The sequence below is a fragment of the Manihot esculenta genome, chromosome 7 (genome assembly GCF_001659605.2).
Source record: "Manihot esculenta cultivar AM560-2 chromosome 7, M.esculenta_v8, whole genome shotgun sequence".
NCBI classification, from domain to species: domain Eukaryota; kingdom Viridiplantae; phylum Streptophyta; class Magnoliopsida; order Malpighiales; family Euphorbiaceae; genus Manihot; species Manihot esculenta.
Window position 1 is genome coordinate 18634380 of NC_035167.2, and position 16067 is coordinate 18650446.

At 43.1% G+C, this 16067-nt stretch overlaps 1 protein-coding gene across 1 annotated transcript; it reads right to left on the reverse strand.

Annotated features, from left to right (window-relative positions):
- Positions 1–8243: 8243 nt before the first annotated feature.
- LOC122724090 lies at positions 8244–13252 on the reverse strand. Its single transcript, XM_043958629.1, has 3 exons — positions 13201–13252; positions 11153–11682; positions 8244–8302 (listed from the first exon to the last, which is right to left on the reverse strand). The coding sequence occupies exons 2-3, from the start codon at positions 11670–11672 to the stop codon at positions 8268–8270; spliced, it is 555 nt and encodes a 184-aa protein (XP_043814564.1). The 5' UTR covers positions 11673–11682; positions 13201–13252; the 3' UTR covers positions 8244–8267.
- Positions 13253–16067: the final 2815 nt, after the last annotated feature.

Below are 16067 nucleotides of genomic sequence, written 5' to 3' on the forward strand. Positions count from 1 at the left end.
CAATGTTCGGCCCCCGAAGGTTAAGTTCGGCCCCCGAAAGTTGCATGGTTTTGCATGCAGTTTCGGCAGCCGAAACTGGGGTGGTCGGCTAAGTTGTGCATGCTCCTCAGTCCGTGATTTGGCCAGGTGTTCACCTCCAGATCATGACCAGAGATGAGGCCACGTCTCCCTTGACTCATCTGCAAGCTTTTTATCAGCTTATGCAGAGGGTTGGTCATTTGCAAAGGGTTTGAACGTTTTGGAAAAAAAGAGAGAAAAGTGAGGTTTTGGTAAAGTGTGAAGAGGAGTTGCTGAGTTCGGTGTTCAGGTTGTTCCTCTTCTGATTTCAGGAGGTAAGGGAAGTCTTTAAGTTTGTTTTAATGAGTTTTAACAGCTTTTTAAAGAGGTTATGGAAGCAGATGCATGAGTTGCATGCTTAGGTTAGTTTTGATGAGTTTATGGAGAAGTTTGATTATGTGTTATGTTTGTTGTTTTGTTGGAGTTTAAGTTGTTTTAAGCTCCTTTATGCTTGTTAAAGTGTTTATGCATGTTTTAGAGGGGTTAAATGCATGTATTGAGGGCTGAGCAGGTGATGGAGGGACTGGCAAGCGTCCTTGTGCACGAAACTGAGTTCTGGATGAACTCAGGTTCGGCCGCCGAAAGTCCAAGTTAGGCCGCCGAACATGCCTGACTTTCGTCTCTGGAGGAGACATTCGGCCGCCGAAGGTGCTGCCGAAGGTGCCCTGTCCAGCCTTCCTTTGCTTGTTTTGCATGCATGTTTTGAGGTGTTTTAGAGGGGTTCTGGGAAGTTGTTTAAGAGTTATTAATAGTATGTTTGGTACCTCATCTGAGTCCTCCATTGTAGGATTGGACCCGAGGAAACGAGGTGTTTAGCAGTCTTCAGAGTTAGAGTTGGTCCAGAGCTAGTTAGCCCAGAGTTAGCCAAGCAGAGGCTACAGGTGAGTGGAACTAACTTAATGTTTTAACTTGAGAAATAACATGTTTCAGCATGATCCATGCATCATAAAATGCCATGTTTTATATTAGGTTGTGTTGCATTAGAATTCACGAATATGCTGCATTGCATAAGATGATATTTGTGTGGATGAACATTGAATGATCCCTAGCCCTTGATATCAGCTGAGATACTATGAGATCAGATGAGATATGGCATGAGATAGCCATACCAGGTCGCCCCTGGATAGTCCAGGTCGCTCCTGGTACTATGAGTTAGACAGCCGGGCTGTCAGATCAGAGAAAAGAGAAGTCCAGGTGATGGCCTAATCGCCCCTGGCACAGTTGGTCATGTTATGCTATGAATTAGTTAAGAGAAGTCCAGGTGTGGCCTAGTCGCCCCTGGCACAGTCGGACATACTATTATGTATGTAGAGGGCTATGGTGACAAGTTCATCCTTGAGATGATATGTTTGTGATGTGATGCATTCCATGAGAGCATATAATGTATGAATTGTTGTACTGTTCCTCCTCACTGGGCTCTAGAGCTCATCCCACTCCCTTAACCCCAGTTTTGCAGGTTCTGAGATTAGCTGTGAGAAGTCAAAGTCAGCAAGAGTAAAGAGGAAGGAGATGCATGAATGTATGTTTGTAATAGAATAGTGGACATGATGTAATTAAAAGATTAATTGTAATGTATGGATATGTACTGTCAAATACTGGATAGACTAGTGCTTTCCCTAGTGTTATTGCTATAGTGTGATGTATGATCTATCCCTTTGTACATGAATCCTGTTTTACGTTTCTTGATGAGAAATGTGTGAGTAGGCTTAATGTATGGCTTTGATGAGATACCAGTGGAATGTGTTATAGATGAAAAGGGTTTCAATCCCTTGAACCACAGCAGGTGGTAGTCCCTGGTATAGGCCCTGAGGGTCATTTCAGATTGACATATCTGAGTAGCAGTTGTTAAGCCTACAGAGTTTTACAGGATTGTTGAGTCGTTTTGTATCATGTATGGGATTTATCAGGTACACAGAGAGTATAGTTGGCTAACTACGGGTCCCGGCGGCCTTAAGCCGATCTGGATCCTAGTGCCAGTGATGGTTCGGACCGTTACTGAGGGGTACCGGTTTCCGGGTCGTTACATGTTATGTCCAACTTGTTGCCAGAAGCTTAGCCACGTCTCCCCTGGTTTATTTGCTGAGTTTGAGCAGCTCATGCAGAGTGTTTTGATAGTTCACAAGGTTTTGAATGTTTTGAAGCAAAAAGTGAGAGTTTGAGAGTTTGAGGAGAGTTGGTCCGTTGTCCTTAGTTCAGAGTGTTCATCTTCTTGTTACAGGAGGTAAGTAATGCTCTTGAACCTGTTTATGTGTTTTCTGAAGGTTTTATGGAAGTTAAGGGAGAGAGATGCATGTTTAAGTGAGAAGTAGTGGTTTTGATGATTTATGCATGTATACATGTTTCTGTGTTATGTTTGATTTGTTGTTTGGGGTTATGAGATAGTTTTGGACCCCTGTGATCATATACTTGAGTATATGTGTGTTGAGGAGTTGGAGTATATATGTTTTGAGTGGTTGAAGGGAAGGAGAAGATGGTTTGCCGTTGAAGCTGAGTTCTGGCTGAACTCAGGTTCGGCAACCGAAGGTTCATTCGGCCGCCGAACCTCCTGCATGGTGGCTTGGCTGCCACAGCTTGCCCCTGAGTGTTTTTGTATGTTCGGCTCTGTTTGGGGGATTCGGCCGCCGAAGGTGCCGCCGAAGGTGCTTGAGTTTCGTCTCTGGAGAGGACATTCGGCCGCCGAATCTGCCGCCGAAAGTGTTCTGTCCAGCTTTTCTTTTGCATGCTTTGCATGAGTTTAAGAGAGTTAGTCATAAGCTTGTTTGGTCCCTCATTTGAGTCCATCTGTATAGGTACAGACCAGAGGAACCAGAGAGAGCAGCAGTGAGTTCTGCTCCAGAGTTTCCGAGCCTGCAGAGTCAGTCAGTCCAGAGAGCTAGAGGTGAGTGGAACTAAACTGAATTCCTTTCCTTGCACAATGGAATGTTTTAACATATCTCATGCATCATGATTATGCCATAGGTTGAGTGCATTAGTAACCACGAATATGTTGCATTGCATAGTTCTTTGTTGATGTGGTTAAATGCTGAATGATCCCATAGTCACAGACAGGAAGTCCAGGAGCCTTTGACTACGCCCTGGCAGGTATAGCAAAGTCCAGGAGCCTTTGACTACGCCCTGGCAATGGTAAGTATAGAGGTGTTATATACACATATATATATATGACAGGAAGACCAGGTGCTCGATTCTACGCCCTGGCACAAAGCTACTGGGACTATGTGGTGACAAGTTTACTCTTGATGTGGCTTGTTTGTGTTATGACGCATTCCATGAGATCATGTTTTCCTGAGATGTTTTACTGTTCTACTCACTGGGCTATAGAGCTCATCCCACTCCCTTAACCCCAGTTTTGCAGGTTCAGTGTACAGTGTACAGGGACAGTTCAGCAGAGTACAGGAAGAGTAAAGAGATTTGTAATAGCTTAGAGTGGACATGTAATATTAACATAGTTGTGTATACAGTTAGAAATGTGCTTGACCTAGTGATGTATATTTTGTACATGATCTGTATATGTATATATGTTTTCCTGTATGTGAAAACCAGGCTTAACAGGTATGAGTTAACCCATCTAGAGCAAGCTCTAGTCAGGGATACAGAGTACAGAGTACATGAGTATAGAGTACAGAGCTAGTGCATGCACAGGTTAAGCCTTGGGTCAGAAAAGAGTTGTCATTTTCACAGAAAATGTATGATCATGTATGAGGATTACAGGTACACAGAGAGTAGAGCAGGCTTGCTACGGGTTCTGGCGGCCTTAAGCCGACCTGAATCCTAGCGCCGGTGACGGTCCAATTTGGGGTCGTTACACCCTTACTGGAGCTCTCATCAAATGCTCCAGTTGGGTCAACATCTCATATGTCAAGCCTGGTTCAACATATCTCATCATTAAAACATTCACATAAAGATCATGTACAACAGGGATTTACAATAAACATTAGGGCCAAGCACAATACTAATCCTCATTACATTACATGTCCACTACAACTATATTACATGACATATCTATTACCCTTGCTGATTTCCTGCTATCTCTGACCCTGCAAACCTGGGGTTAGGGGAAAAGGGTGAGCTACAAAAGTCCAGTGAGCAGAACAGTAAAAACGGTTCATTAAACATATGCTTTCATGAAATGCATCACATCACAAACAATTCACATCAAGGATGGACTTGTTACCAATGGCCCTCTACATAATCCAATGTGCCCGGCCCACAACGGGAGCTCCTCAGGACTTTCGCTTAATATATCATAATATAACATATCCAACTATGCCAGGGGCGTAGAATGGGCCTCGACCTGGACTTTCTCTTACTCTATGCCAGGGGCATAGAATGGGCCTCGACCTGGACTTTCATACCATATCATATCATATCATATCATATCAAGGGCCAATGGGTCATCCAACATCCATCCACATCAACATCATATTATGCAATGCGTCATATTCGTGAATTCTAATGCGATACACCCTATTACGTACATGGCATTCATGATGCATGAACATGCTTAAAAGTTTAATTGCTTTGAAATAAAAAGAGTTGTGCTCTACTCACCTTTGGCTGATACTCAACTGACTTTGGAGCAGCTAACTCACTGCTGATCACCTCGGTTCCTCAGGTTCGGTCGTACACAGGTGGACTCAAATGAGGGACCAAACATACTCTATAAGGACTCTAAACATCCCCCCAAAAACCCCTTAAAACACCATAAAACATACATGCAAAACAAGCAAGGGAAGGTTGGGCATGGGACTTTCAACGGCAGCTTCGGCGGCCGAAGGTTCCTACAGATCTGAAAGTCAGGCACTTTTGGGGGCAGGGTTCGGCAGCCGAAAGTCTTCCACAGATCCGAAAGTCAGGCACTTTCGGGGGCAGGTTCGGCGGTTGAAACTCCCTAACAGATCCGAAAGTCCAAGCCTTCGGGGGCAGGTTAGGCGGCCAAAGGGTTGCCTCCTCTAATGCTTCGGCGGCCGAACCTGGTCCCTCCAGAATGGCAGACCCGAATTTGTCTCAAACGTTCAGCCTCTAAAACTTCCCAAAAACCTCACATGCTCTCCTCCATACATGCATACTCACTCCCACATGCATAAGGGGCCTGAAAACTAGCCTAAACCCCAACACAAACAATAAGAGAGCATACATTTATCATCAAGCACAACATAACCCTAACATTTAGATCTATTCTAAACATGCATCAAAACCCTCAACCCCTTCATAAAACTTATTCAAAACATGAACAAAGGTATGGATCTACACTTATCTCTTGAAGATCAAGGGTAGGCGTGACCAAACTTGGAGATTAGAAGAAAGGGTCTCCAGAGGTCTCCAAACTTCAAAACTTCGGTTTTGAGCTTAAAAACTTCAAAACAAGATAAAAGCTTGTCAAAAACTTGATTTGAAGGAAATCATAAAATCAACCAAAGGAGGGCGAAATCTCACCTATGCCCGAAAATAGAGAGAGAAAACTCGCCCATTTTCGGACAAGGGGCCCTTTATAGGTGGCTAGCCAGACCACCTTCGGGAGCCAAAGGTGCTCCTGCAAGAGAGCCATGTTTGGCGGCCGAACATGAGGTTCAGCGGCCGAACCTGGGCTCTTCCTCCATGGTGTTTTCTTTCAAAACTCAATTTTCTTTCTTCATTAAAACCATAAAAGCATTAAAAACATTTTATGAAAACCTTATTTTACCCTTCTAGAAGACTCCGATGTCCGAGAAATTTCAGATTCCAATAGAGATTCCGCCGGAAGATAGGAATTCCGATGCCGGGGTCTAGCCGGGTATTACATTCTCCCCCCCTACGAACATTCATCCCCGAATGTTCAACAAACAAACACATGCATAGCATAACATAAACACATAACACACATAAACACTAACCTTACAAGAGATAAGGGTATTGTTGGAGCATGGACTCCCGTGTCTCCCAGGTGCACTCTTCCATATTGTGGTGATTCCAAAGGACTTTCACCATCGGGATTTCCTTGTTCCTCAGCTTTCTGATCTGCGTGTCTAGGATCCGCACTGGCTGCTCAACATATGTGAAATCTCCTAGGATCTCCACATCTGGCTCATTAAGAACCTTGTTCGGATCTGACACGAACTTTCATAGCATGGAAACATGGAGAACCGGATGTATTCCCTCCATTGAAGCAAGGAAGTCCAACTTGTACGATACATTCCCAATATTCTGCAAGATTTCAAAGGGTCCGATGTACCGTGGAGCTAGCTTACCTTTCTTTCCCAAAACGAATCACCCCTTTCGTAGGAGATACCTTGAGCAACACCATATCTCCCTCCTGAAACTCCATATGCTTCCTGCGGACATCTGCTGTAACGACCCCAAAATGGACCGTCACCGGCGCTAGGATTCAGGTCGGCTTAAGGCCGCCAGAACCCGTAGCAAGCCTGCTATACTCTCTGTGTACCTGTAAACCTCATACATGATCATACATTTTCTGTGAAAATAAAACTCTTTGCTGAACCAAGGCTTAACCTGTGCATGCACTATCTCTGTACTCTGTACTCATGTACTCTGTACTCTGTATCCTTGACTAGAGCTTGCTCTAGATGGGTTAACTCATACCTGTTAAGCCTGGTTTTCACATACAGGAAAACATATATACATATACAGATCATGTACAATACATACATTACTAGGTCTAGGTCAAGCAACAACTATTACATCTCTTTAATATTACATGTCCACTCTAAGCTATTACAGATCTCTTTACTCTTCCTGTACTCTGCTGGACTGTCCCTGTACACTGTAGTGTACCTGCAAAACTGGGGTTAAGGGAGTGGGATGAGCTCTATAGCCCAGTGAGTAGAACAGTAAAACATCTCAGTAAAATATGATCTCATGGAATGCACCATATCACAGACAAGCCACATCAAGAGTGTAACAGCCCGGAAACCGGTACCCTCTTTGTAACGGCCCAAACTGCTCGGCACTAGGATCCAGATCGGCTTAAGGCCGCCGGGACCCGTAGTAAGCCTGCTATGAACTCTGTGTACCTGTTAAAATCCCATACATGATCCGACTGGACTATTACTTTTTAAAACTTGTCTTTAAAACTACCAGACTTAACCTTTAAAACACTGTCCTATAGGTCCAACCATATGAACCAAATGCTCAGATATACTAATCTGAACTAGCCCTCTGGCTATCTATAATACACCAGTGATGCTTTACCAAGTAACCTCCATACCCTATGCGCTCTGCAGCATAGAACCCACTCTGTAAGGGTCAGCATATCATAAGTTAACTTGGTTACCATAGAGTCACAGGAATCAAACCTGGTCTTCTCTAGTGGTCTACTCTGTGGATCACAGGAATCAAACCTGGTCTTTCCTATTGCACTGGTCTTGGGTCAAAGGAAGTAATCCCTGTCTTCCCTCACAGTTATAATTCACTGGGTTTTCGAAACACAACATGTTATTAAGCCTGGTTTGACTCATTGCTCATCATTAAACTGAAAACAGGATACATGCATAGACAAGGGATAAAACATACTATAGACAATAGGCAAAAGCACATTCTAATACATTTATACCTTAACTGACTAACTATTACATCACTTTACATATATCCTTTTACATACATCATGTCCACACTATGCTATACACAAACATACTGAAGCCAACACTCTGATGCTTCTGACTTCCCAGCTAACCCTGTACCTGCAAAACTGGGATTAAGGGAAAGGGATGAGCTTCTAAAGCCCAGTGAGTAGAAACATTGAAAACAGTTCATTCATACGCACTATATATGAAAATGCATCACAACACAAGCATCTCAATATATCTTGGATTAGACATGACCCCAAAACTCCCTCGACGGGCTATTGAAGTCGCCTTGGTCCAATCCCCACTAAGGTAGACATGACCCCAAAAATACCCTCTGTCAACACTGGCCCCCCAAAGGAGCTACACAGGGCATTCCAACAAGTAATTGCCCAACTGACCTGACACAATGACAGGAGCCGAAGCTTAGGCTATTGGAGTCGCCTGGGTCCACCTAATCTCTGATCACATAATATGCAATGCTTCACATTCGTGATTCTAATGCAATCACCCTAATACATATCATAGCATTCATGATGCATGAACTATGCTAAAGCATTATGTTTCTTTAATAAAAGATTAAGTTTAGTTCTACTCACCTCTAGCCAATGCTTGGCTAACCCTGGGCTAACTCTGCAAACTCTGAAGCAACACTCACTGCTGCTCTCTCTGGTTCCTCTGTTCTGTGCCTACACAGATGGACTCAAGTGAGGGACCAACATACTCTAACATACCTCTAAACATCTCCCCTTAAGACCCCTTAAAACACCTCAAAACATGCATGCAAAACAAGCAAAGGAAAGCTGGACAGGGCACCTTCGGCAGCACCTTCGGCGGCCGAATGTTTCCTCCAGAGACGAAAGTCAGGCATGTTCGGCGGCCTAACTTGGACTTTCGGGGGCCGAACCTGGGTTCATCCAGAACTCAGTTTCGTGCACAAGAACGCCTGCCATCCGAACTTCAACCCTCCAAACATGCATCCAACCTCTCCAAACATACTCTAAACACTTAATCATGCATATAGGAGTCTTAAACACATTAAAACTCCAACAAATAACACACAACAACCACAAACAAAGCATAGGATCCATACACCCTAATATGCACAACTCATGCATACACATGCACAACTCCCCTTTCCCCTCATCAAACTCATTTAAAACATAATTAAAACCAAGGATTCACACTTACCTATTGAAGAACAAAGGCTGGCGTGACTCCTAACTTGAAGAGATGGAGATTCAAGCTTCACAAGCTCCTAAACTCCACAACTTCTCAAAACTCCCTTTAACTCACTTAAAACCTACTTTTCTTTGAAAGATTTGATGTAAAACTATGGAAGATCATTGAGAGAAAAGCATGAGCAAGTTCCTGAACCAAAGGAGAGCCTAAGCACCTCCTTAGTCGGCCAAAAGCACCTTTAAAAGTGCACCACCGCTTCACATTGGGTGGCCAAAGCTCCATGCAACACCTCACCACTTTAGGGGGCCGAACCTTAAGTTTAGGGGGCCGAACGTGGGGTACTTTCGGCAGCCGAACTTTAACTTTAGGGGGCCGAAAGTGGGAAAATCTTCCTTAGCCTTTTCTCTTAAAAACTCATTTCCTTTTCAAATCAAAAACTTAAAACATATCAAAACATTTTAGAAAACCTTCACTCTACCCTTCAGGGAAACTCTGACATTCAAAATTCCACCGGACGGTAGGAACTCCGATGTCTGAACTAGCCGGGTATTACAATCTTCCCCCCTTACAAAACATTCGTCCTCGAATGTTAAAAACAAACAGATAAGCAAGTAAAGCCTATCACTTCTCTCTAAAGAGAGAATCTATACCTCTATTCTCCTGATCTGAGTTTATACTCATAACCTTTTTCTGAACTCCACAGCTTTCGCTGCGCTACTCTGATCTTTATTCTTCTTTTCTTTCTCTTAACTAAACTAATCTCTTTGTGAAAACTCTCACTTTTAATTCTTAACAGATACAAATCTGTAATGATACCAATCCGTAATCACACTGGAATCACAACCAGTTTCCACTAACAGTTCCAATAGATCATCAATCTTTTCTACCAATCTGTATTACCAACCTTGTAATACTGATCCTTGCCCGCCTTTCTTCTTCTTTACTAAACTGACTTAATCTCTAACTCTCAACAGGTATTGCTCCAATCTGTACTCTGATCATACCAATCTGTAATCCAATCTTCTTTGATTAGAATAGTTAGTAGATCAATCAATCCTATCTAGGAACACCTGTAATTGCTTAGTAGTGACCCTGTTAACTGTAGACAGTTATAACAAAATCTCAAGAGTCTATCCTTCGTTTTCCACAACAACACTGGAATCTTCCAGGGTGAGGTACTAAGTCAGATACACCCTTTATCCACTAAGCTCTCTTATACTTTTCTGACTCTTCTGAACTCTCTCTTTCTCTGCAGGTGCCATCCTGTAGGGTAGAAGGAAAGAAATGATTCTGCGGCCGGATATCATTCTCATTCCAACCTCTAATTCTCTAACAGATGGTAAACCTGACAGATCATCTGGGAAACATCTAGAACTCTCTCTCTAGTAAAGGGTACTGAGGCTGATTCCCTGTCCTGACAAACTTGCTCACAAGAGTTAGAACCCTCTGACAACTTTTCCTGTATAACGATGAGCCTGCGGGACTGATATCAACTTCTAGGCATCTATACTGTACTCTATTCCTCTATACTCTGTCCTTTTTAAGGACTAACTATTGATCCATCCTGAGCTCTAAACTCTCCTACCTTGTCTCTGCGGACACAGGTAGTACTATGAGTAGCTAGCCAATCCGCCCTAGGTTGACATCATCAGTCACCCCTAGAACCATAAGGTCAGCTGGATCGCATCGCCTACTCTGTATAAACTCTGAACTAAACTGACTGACTCTGCATCAGATGGATCATATTCAGGTCGACTGACCCTGAGAAAAACACTCTAAGCCCAGAAGTCATCAAATCCACTCTATCAATGGCTCATAAACAACAAGGAAAGTGAAACACTGGGTCCAAAACAAACAGCATACACATCTGAACACTTCCAAGTGAACGCATCTGACGTCACCATGTATGATGTGTTTGCCTCCTACTGAGTCAGGGTGCAGATCCAAGCTAAAGCTAATGGAACTTCCCTCGGGAATTTACTGAAGAAAAGGCTCTCCCTTCTTCCTCAGCCTCACCACCATCTAATCCCAGACTAACTCTAGTCTCTTTCTGAACTTACCTTCCTTTTCTTTTCCTCTTACTCTGACCCATCTTATCCTTCTACTTATTCATACTTACTGTTACTCTTTTTACTTCTTGTTCTATTTTCTGCCTTATTTACTCTTATTCTTCTTGAGAAATCAATTCTCACTATGCCTAGGTTTATGAAAACCTGAGATCCTAACATCTCATAATAACTCTCTCTTTAACTCTTCTTTGAAATTCTATCTATTTATCTTTTACTTCGATTACAACAAAAGACATCCTACCAGAATCCTCAAAACACATCAGAACATTCATAACAAAATGAACATACCTGGCACTACTGGGTCTGATGTGGCTGCCTCCTGTTGAACAACTCTACTTAAAAATGTCCGCTGAGACTGAGCTATCCAAGGTGCAGTACGACACTCACGAACTACATGTCCCTCCTGACCACACCTAAAACATGCTGTTGTCCCTGCAAGACAAACTCCCTTATGCAGCCTTCCACACCTCTCACATCTAAAGCTATCCCTATTAGAACTCGAACCCAACCCTGACTTTAACTTATTCCAAAACTCCCTCTTCTTTGACCCTTTAAGGCCTCTGACTTTCTTTTTCCCCCTTTTAGCAGCTGTACTCAAAATAGAGGGGTCAACTTCTCCTGAACTAGAGATCCTGGCATCCTTATTCTGGGTATCATCTACAGACTCTTCGTCCATATTCACTTGCACTCCTATATCCTTTCTTTGCACATCTAATTCTATCTCTCTCCTTACATCCATTCTTTCCCTGTTTTCCTCAAAAGATCCTTCAGATGGGTCTGATTCCACAGAATAACTAGCTCCACTCATCCTAGTTCTCCTGAATAACAACACATCAAGAAACAAACATTAGCACACATGTTCATATGAAAACACATGAATTTACAATATATACATGCATTACATAGCATAACATTAATAAGCATGAGTATTCCACATCAGCATGCAAAACAACTTCCTATCTTAGTGGACATGATTTTACTTATTGTGTTTTGCCTTACTATGACCTCTAGACCAACCTCTTTCCGATGTAAAACATCGTACTAATGAGGAACCTCTGCTCTGATACCAACTGTAACAGCCCGGAAACCGGTACCCTCTTTGTAACGGCCCAAACTGCTCGGCACTAGGATCCAGATCGGCTTAAGGCCGCCGGGACCCGTAGTAAGCCTGCTATGAACTCTGTGTACCTGTTAAAATCCCATACATGATCCGACTGGACTATTACTTTTTAAAACTTGTCTTTAAAACTACCAGACTTAACCTTTAAAACACTGTCCTATAGGTCCAACCATATGAACCAAATGCTCAGATATACTAATCTGAACTAGCCCTCTGGCTATCTATAATACACCAGTGATGCTTTACCAAGTAACCTCCATACCCTATGCGCTCTGCAGCATAGAACCCACTCTGTAAGGGTCAGCATATCATAAGTTAACTTGGTTACCATAGAGTCACAGGAATCAAACCTGGTCTTCTCTAGTGGTCTACTCTGTGGATCACAGGAATCAAACCTGGTCTTTCCTATTGCACTGGTCTTGGGTCAAAGGAAGTAATCCCTGTCTTCCCTCACAGTTATAATTCACTGGGTTTTCGAAACACAACATGTTATTAAGCCTGGTTTGACTCATTGCTCATCATTAAACTGAAAACAGGATACATGCATAGACAAGGGATAAAACATACTATAGACAATAGGCAAAAGCACATTCTAATACATTTATACCTTAACTGACTAACTATTACATCACTTTACATATATCCTTTTACATACATCATGTCCACACTATGCTATACACAAACATACTGAAGCCAACACTCTGATGCTTCTGACTTCCCAGCTAACCCTGTACCTGCAAAACTGGGATTAAGGGAAAGGGATGAGCTTCTAAAGCCCAGTGAGTAGAAACATTGAAAACAGTTCATTCATACGCACTATATATGAAAATGCATCACAACACAAGCATCTCAATATATCTTGGATTAGACATGACCCCAAAACTCCCTCGACGGGCTATTGAAGTCGCCTTGGTCCAATCCCCACTAAGGTAGACATGACCCCAAAAATACCCTCTGTCAACACTGGCCCCCCAAAGGAGCTACACAGGGCATTCCAACAAGTAATTGCCCAACTGACCTGACACAATGACAGGAGCCGAAGCTTAGGCTATTGGAGTCGCCTGGGTCCACCTAATCTCTGATCACATAATATGCAATGCTTCACATTCGTGATTCTAATGCAATCACCCTAATACATATCATAGCATTCATGATGCATGAACTATGCTAAAGCATTATGTTTCTTTAATAAAAGATTAAGTTTAGTTCTACTCACCTCTAGCCAATGCTTGGCTAACCCTGGGCTAACTCTGCAAACTCTGAAGCAACACTCACTGCTGCTCTCTCTGGTTCCTCTGTTCTGTGCCTACACAGATGGACTCAAGTGAGGGACCAACATACTCTAACATACCTCTAAACATCTCCCCTTAAGACCCCTTAAAACACCTCAAAACATGCATGCAAAACAAGCAAAGGAAAGCTGGACAGGGCACCTTCGGCAGCACCTTCGGCGGCCGAATGTTTCCTCCAGAGACGAAAGTCAGGCATGTTCGGCGGCCTAACTTGGACTTTCGGGGGCCGAACCTGGGTTCATCCAGAACTCAGTTTCGTGCACAAGAACGCCTGCCATCCGAACTTCAACCCTCCAAACATGCATCCAACCTCTCCAAACATACTCTAAACACTTAATCATGCATATAGGAGTCTTAAACACATTAAAACTCCAACAAATAACACACAACAACCACAAACAAAGCATAGGATCCATACACCCTAATATGCACAACTCATGCATACACATGCACAACTCCCCTTTCCCCTCATCAAACTCATTTAAAACATAATTAAAACCAAGGATTCACACTTACCTATTGAAGAACAAAGGCTGGCGTGACTCCTAACTTGAAGAGATGGAGATTCAAGCTTCACAAGCTCCTAAACTCCACAACTTCTCAAAACTCCCTTTAACTCACTTAAAACCTACTTTTCTTTGAAAGATTTGATGTAAAACTATGGAAGATCATTGAGAGAAAAGCATGAGCAAGTTCCTGAACCAAAGGAGAGCCTAAGCACCTCCTTAGTCGGCCAAAAGCACCTTTAAAAGTGCACCACCGCTTCACATTGGGTGGCCAAAGCTCCATGCAACACCTCACCACTTTAGGGGGCCGAACCTTAAGTTTAGGGGGCCGAACGTGGGGTACTTTCGGCAGCCGAACTTTAACTTTAGGGGGCCGAAAGTGGGAAAATCTTCCTTAGCCTTTTCTCTTAAAAACTCATTTCCTTTTCAAATCAAAAACTTAAAACATATCAAAACATTTTAGAAAACCTTCACTCTACCCTTCAGGGAAACTCTGACATTCAAAATTCCACCGGACGGTAGGAACTCCGATGTCTGAACTAGCCGGGTATTACAAAGAGTAAACCTGTCACCACATAGTCCCAGTAACTCTGTGCCAGGGCGTAGAATCGAGCACCTGGTCTTCCTGTCATATATGTATATGTGTATATAACACCTGTGTACTTACCATTGCCAGGGCGTAGTCAAAGGCTCCTGGACTTTGCTATATACCTGCCAGGGCGTAGTCAAAGGCTCCTGGACTTTGCTATACGTGCCAGGGTGTAGTCAAAGGCTCCTGGACTTCCTGTCTGAGACTATTGGATCATTCAGCATTTACTCACATCACCAAATAATAATGCAATGCAACATATTCGTGTATACTAATGCAATCAACCTATGGCATAATCATGATGCATGAAATATGCTAAAAGCAGTTTATGGTTCAATTAAAAGTCATAAGTTTAGTTCCACTCACCTCTGGCTATCTGGACTGACTGACACTGCAGGCTCTGAACCTCTGGAGCAATACTCACTGCTGCTCTCTCTGGTTCCTCTGGTCTGTACCTATACAGATGGACTCAAATGAGGGACCAAACTAACTTATCAATACCTCTATTAAACTCCCCAAGAATCCCCTTAAACTCATTCAACTATCCATGCAAAGCATGCAAAAGAAAAGCTGGACAGAACACTTTCGGCGGCAGGTTCGGCGGCCGAATGTCCTCTCCAGAGACGAAACTCAAGTACCTTCGGCGGCACCTTCGGCGGCCGAATCCCCCAAACAGAGCCGAACATGCACAACTCGCGGGGGCAAGCTGTGGCAGCCTAAGCCACCATGCAAGAGGTTCGGCGGCCGAATGAACCTTCGGCTGCCGAACCTGAGTTCATCCAGAACTCAGCTTTAATGACAAACTATCACCTCCTTCCCTTCAATAACTCCAAACATGCATATACCAACTCCTCAACACACATATACATAAGTATATGATCACAGGGGTCCAAAACTATCTAATAACCCCAAACAACAAATCAAACATAACACATAATCATGTATACATGCATAAATCATCTAAACTCCCATTAAAGACCTAAACATGCATCTCCTTCCACAAATCCCATAAAACCTTCAGAAAACATAAAAACATGTTCAAGAGCATCACTTACCTCCTGTTATAAGAAGATAAACACTCTGATCAAAGGAAACGAACCACCTCTCTTCACACTCTCAAACTCTCCAAAGCTCACTTGTTTTGCTCCAAAACTTTCAAAATTTGGTAAACGAGCAAACTCCTGCATGAGCTGCTCAAACTTAGCAAATAAAGCATAGGAGACGTGGCCAACTTCTGGACATGATCTGGTGATCACACCTGTCCAACATGCTGACTAAGGGATACAAAGCTGCTGGCTAAGCACCCCAGCTTCGGCTGCCGAATCGCATGCAAAACCATGCAACATTCGGGGGCCGAACTTGACCTTCGGAAGCCGAACATTGAGCACTTTCGGCGGCCGAACTTATCTTCGGCGGCCGAACTTGGCAAACATCTCCATAGACTTTTCTCTTCCAATCTTAACCCAACTCAACTCAATTCACCTATCAACAACACACATAAAACACATAATAGCACTTAAGAACATATAACACACTTCGACATCCTGGATTCCACCGGTAAACAGGAATGCCGACGCCGGACTCTAGCCGGGTATTACATTCTCCCCTCCTTAAGAACATTCATCCTCGGATGTTCCTAAAACACACAATTTAACACATGAAACGGAGAAAACTAACCTCAAAACAAATATGGATA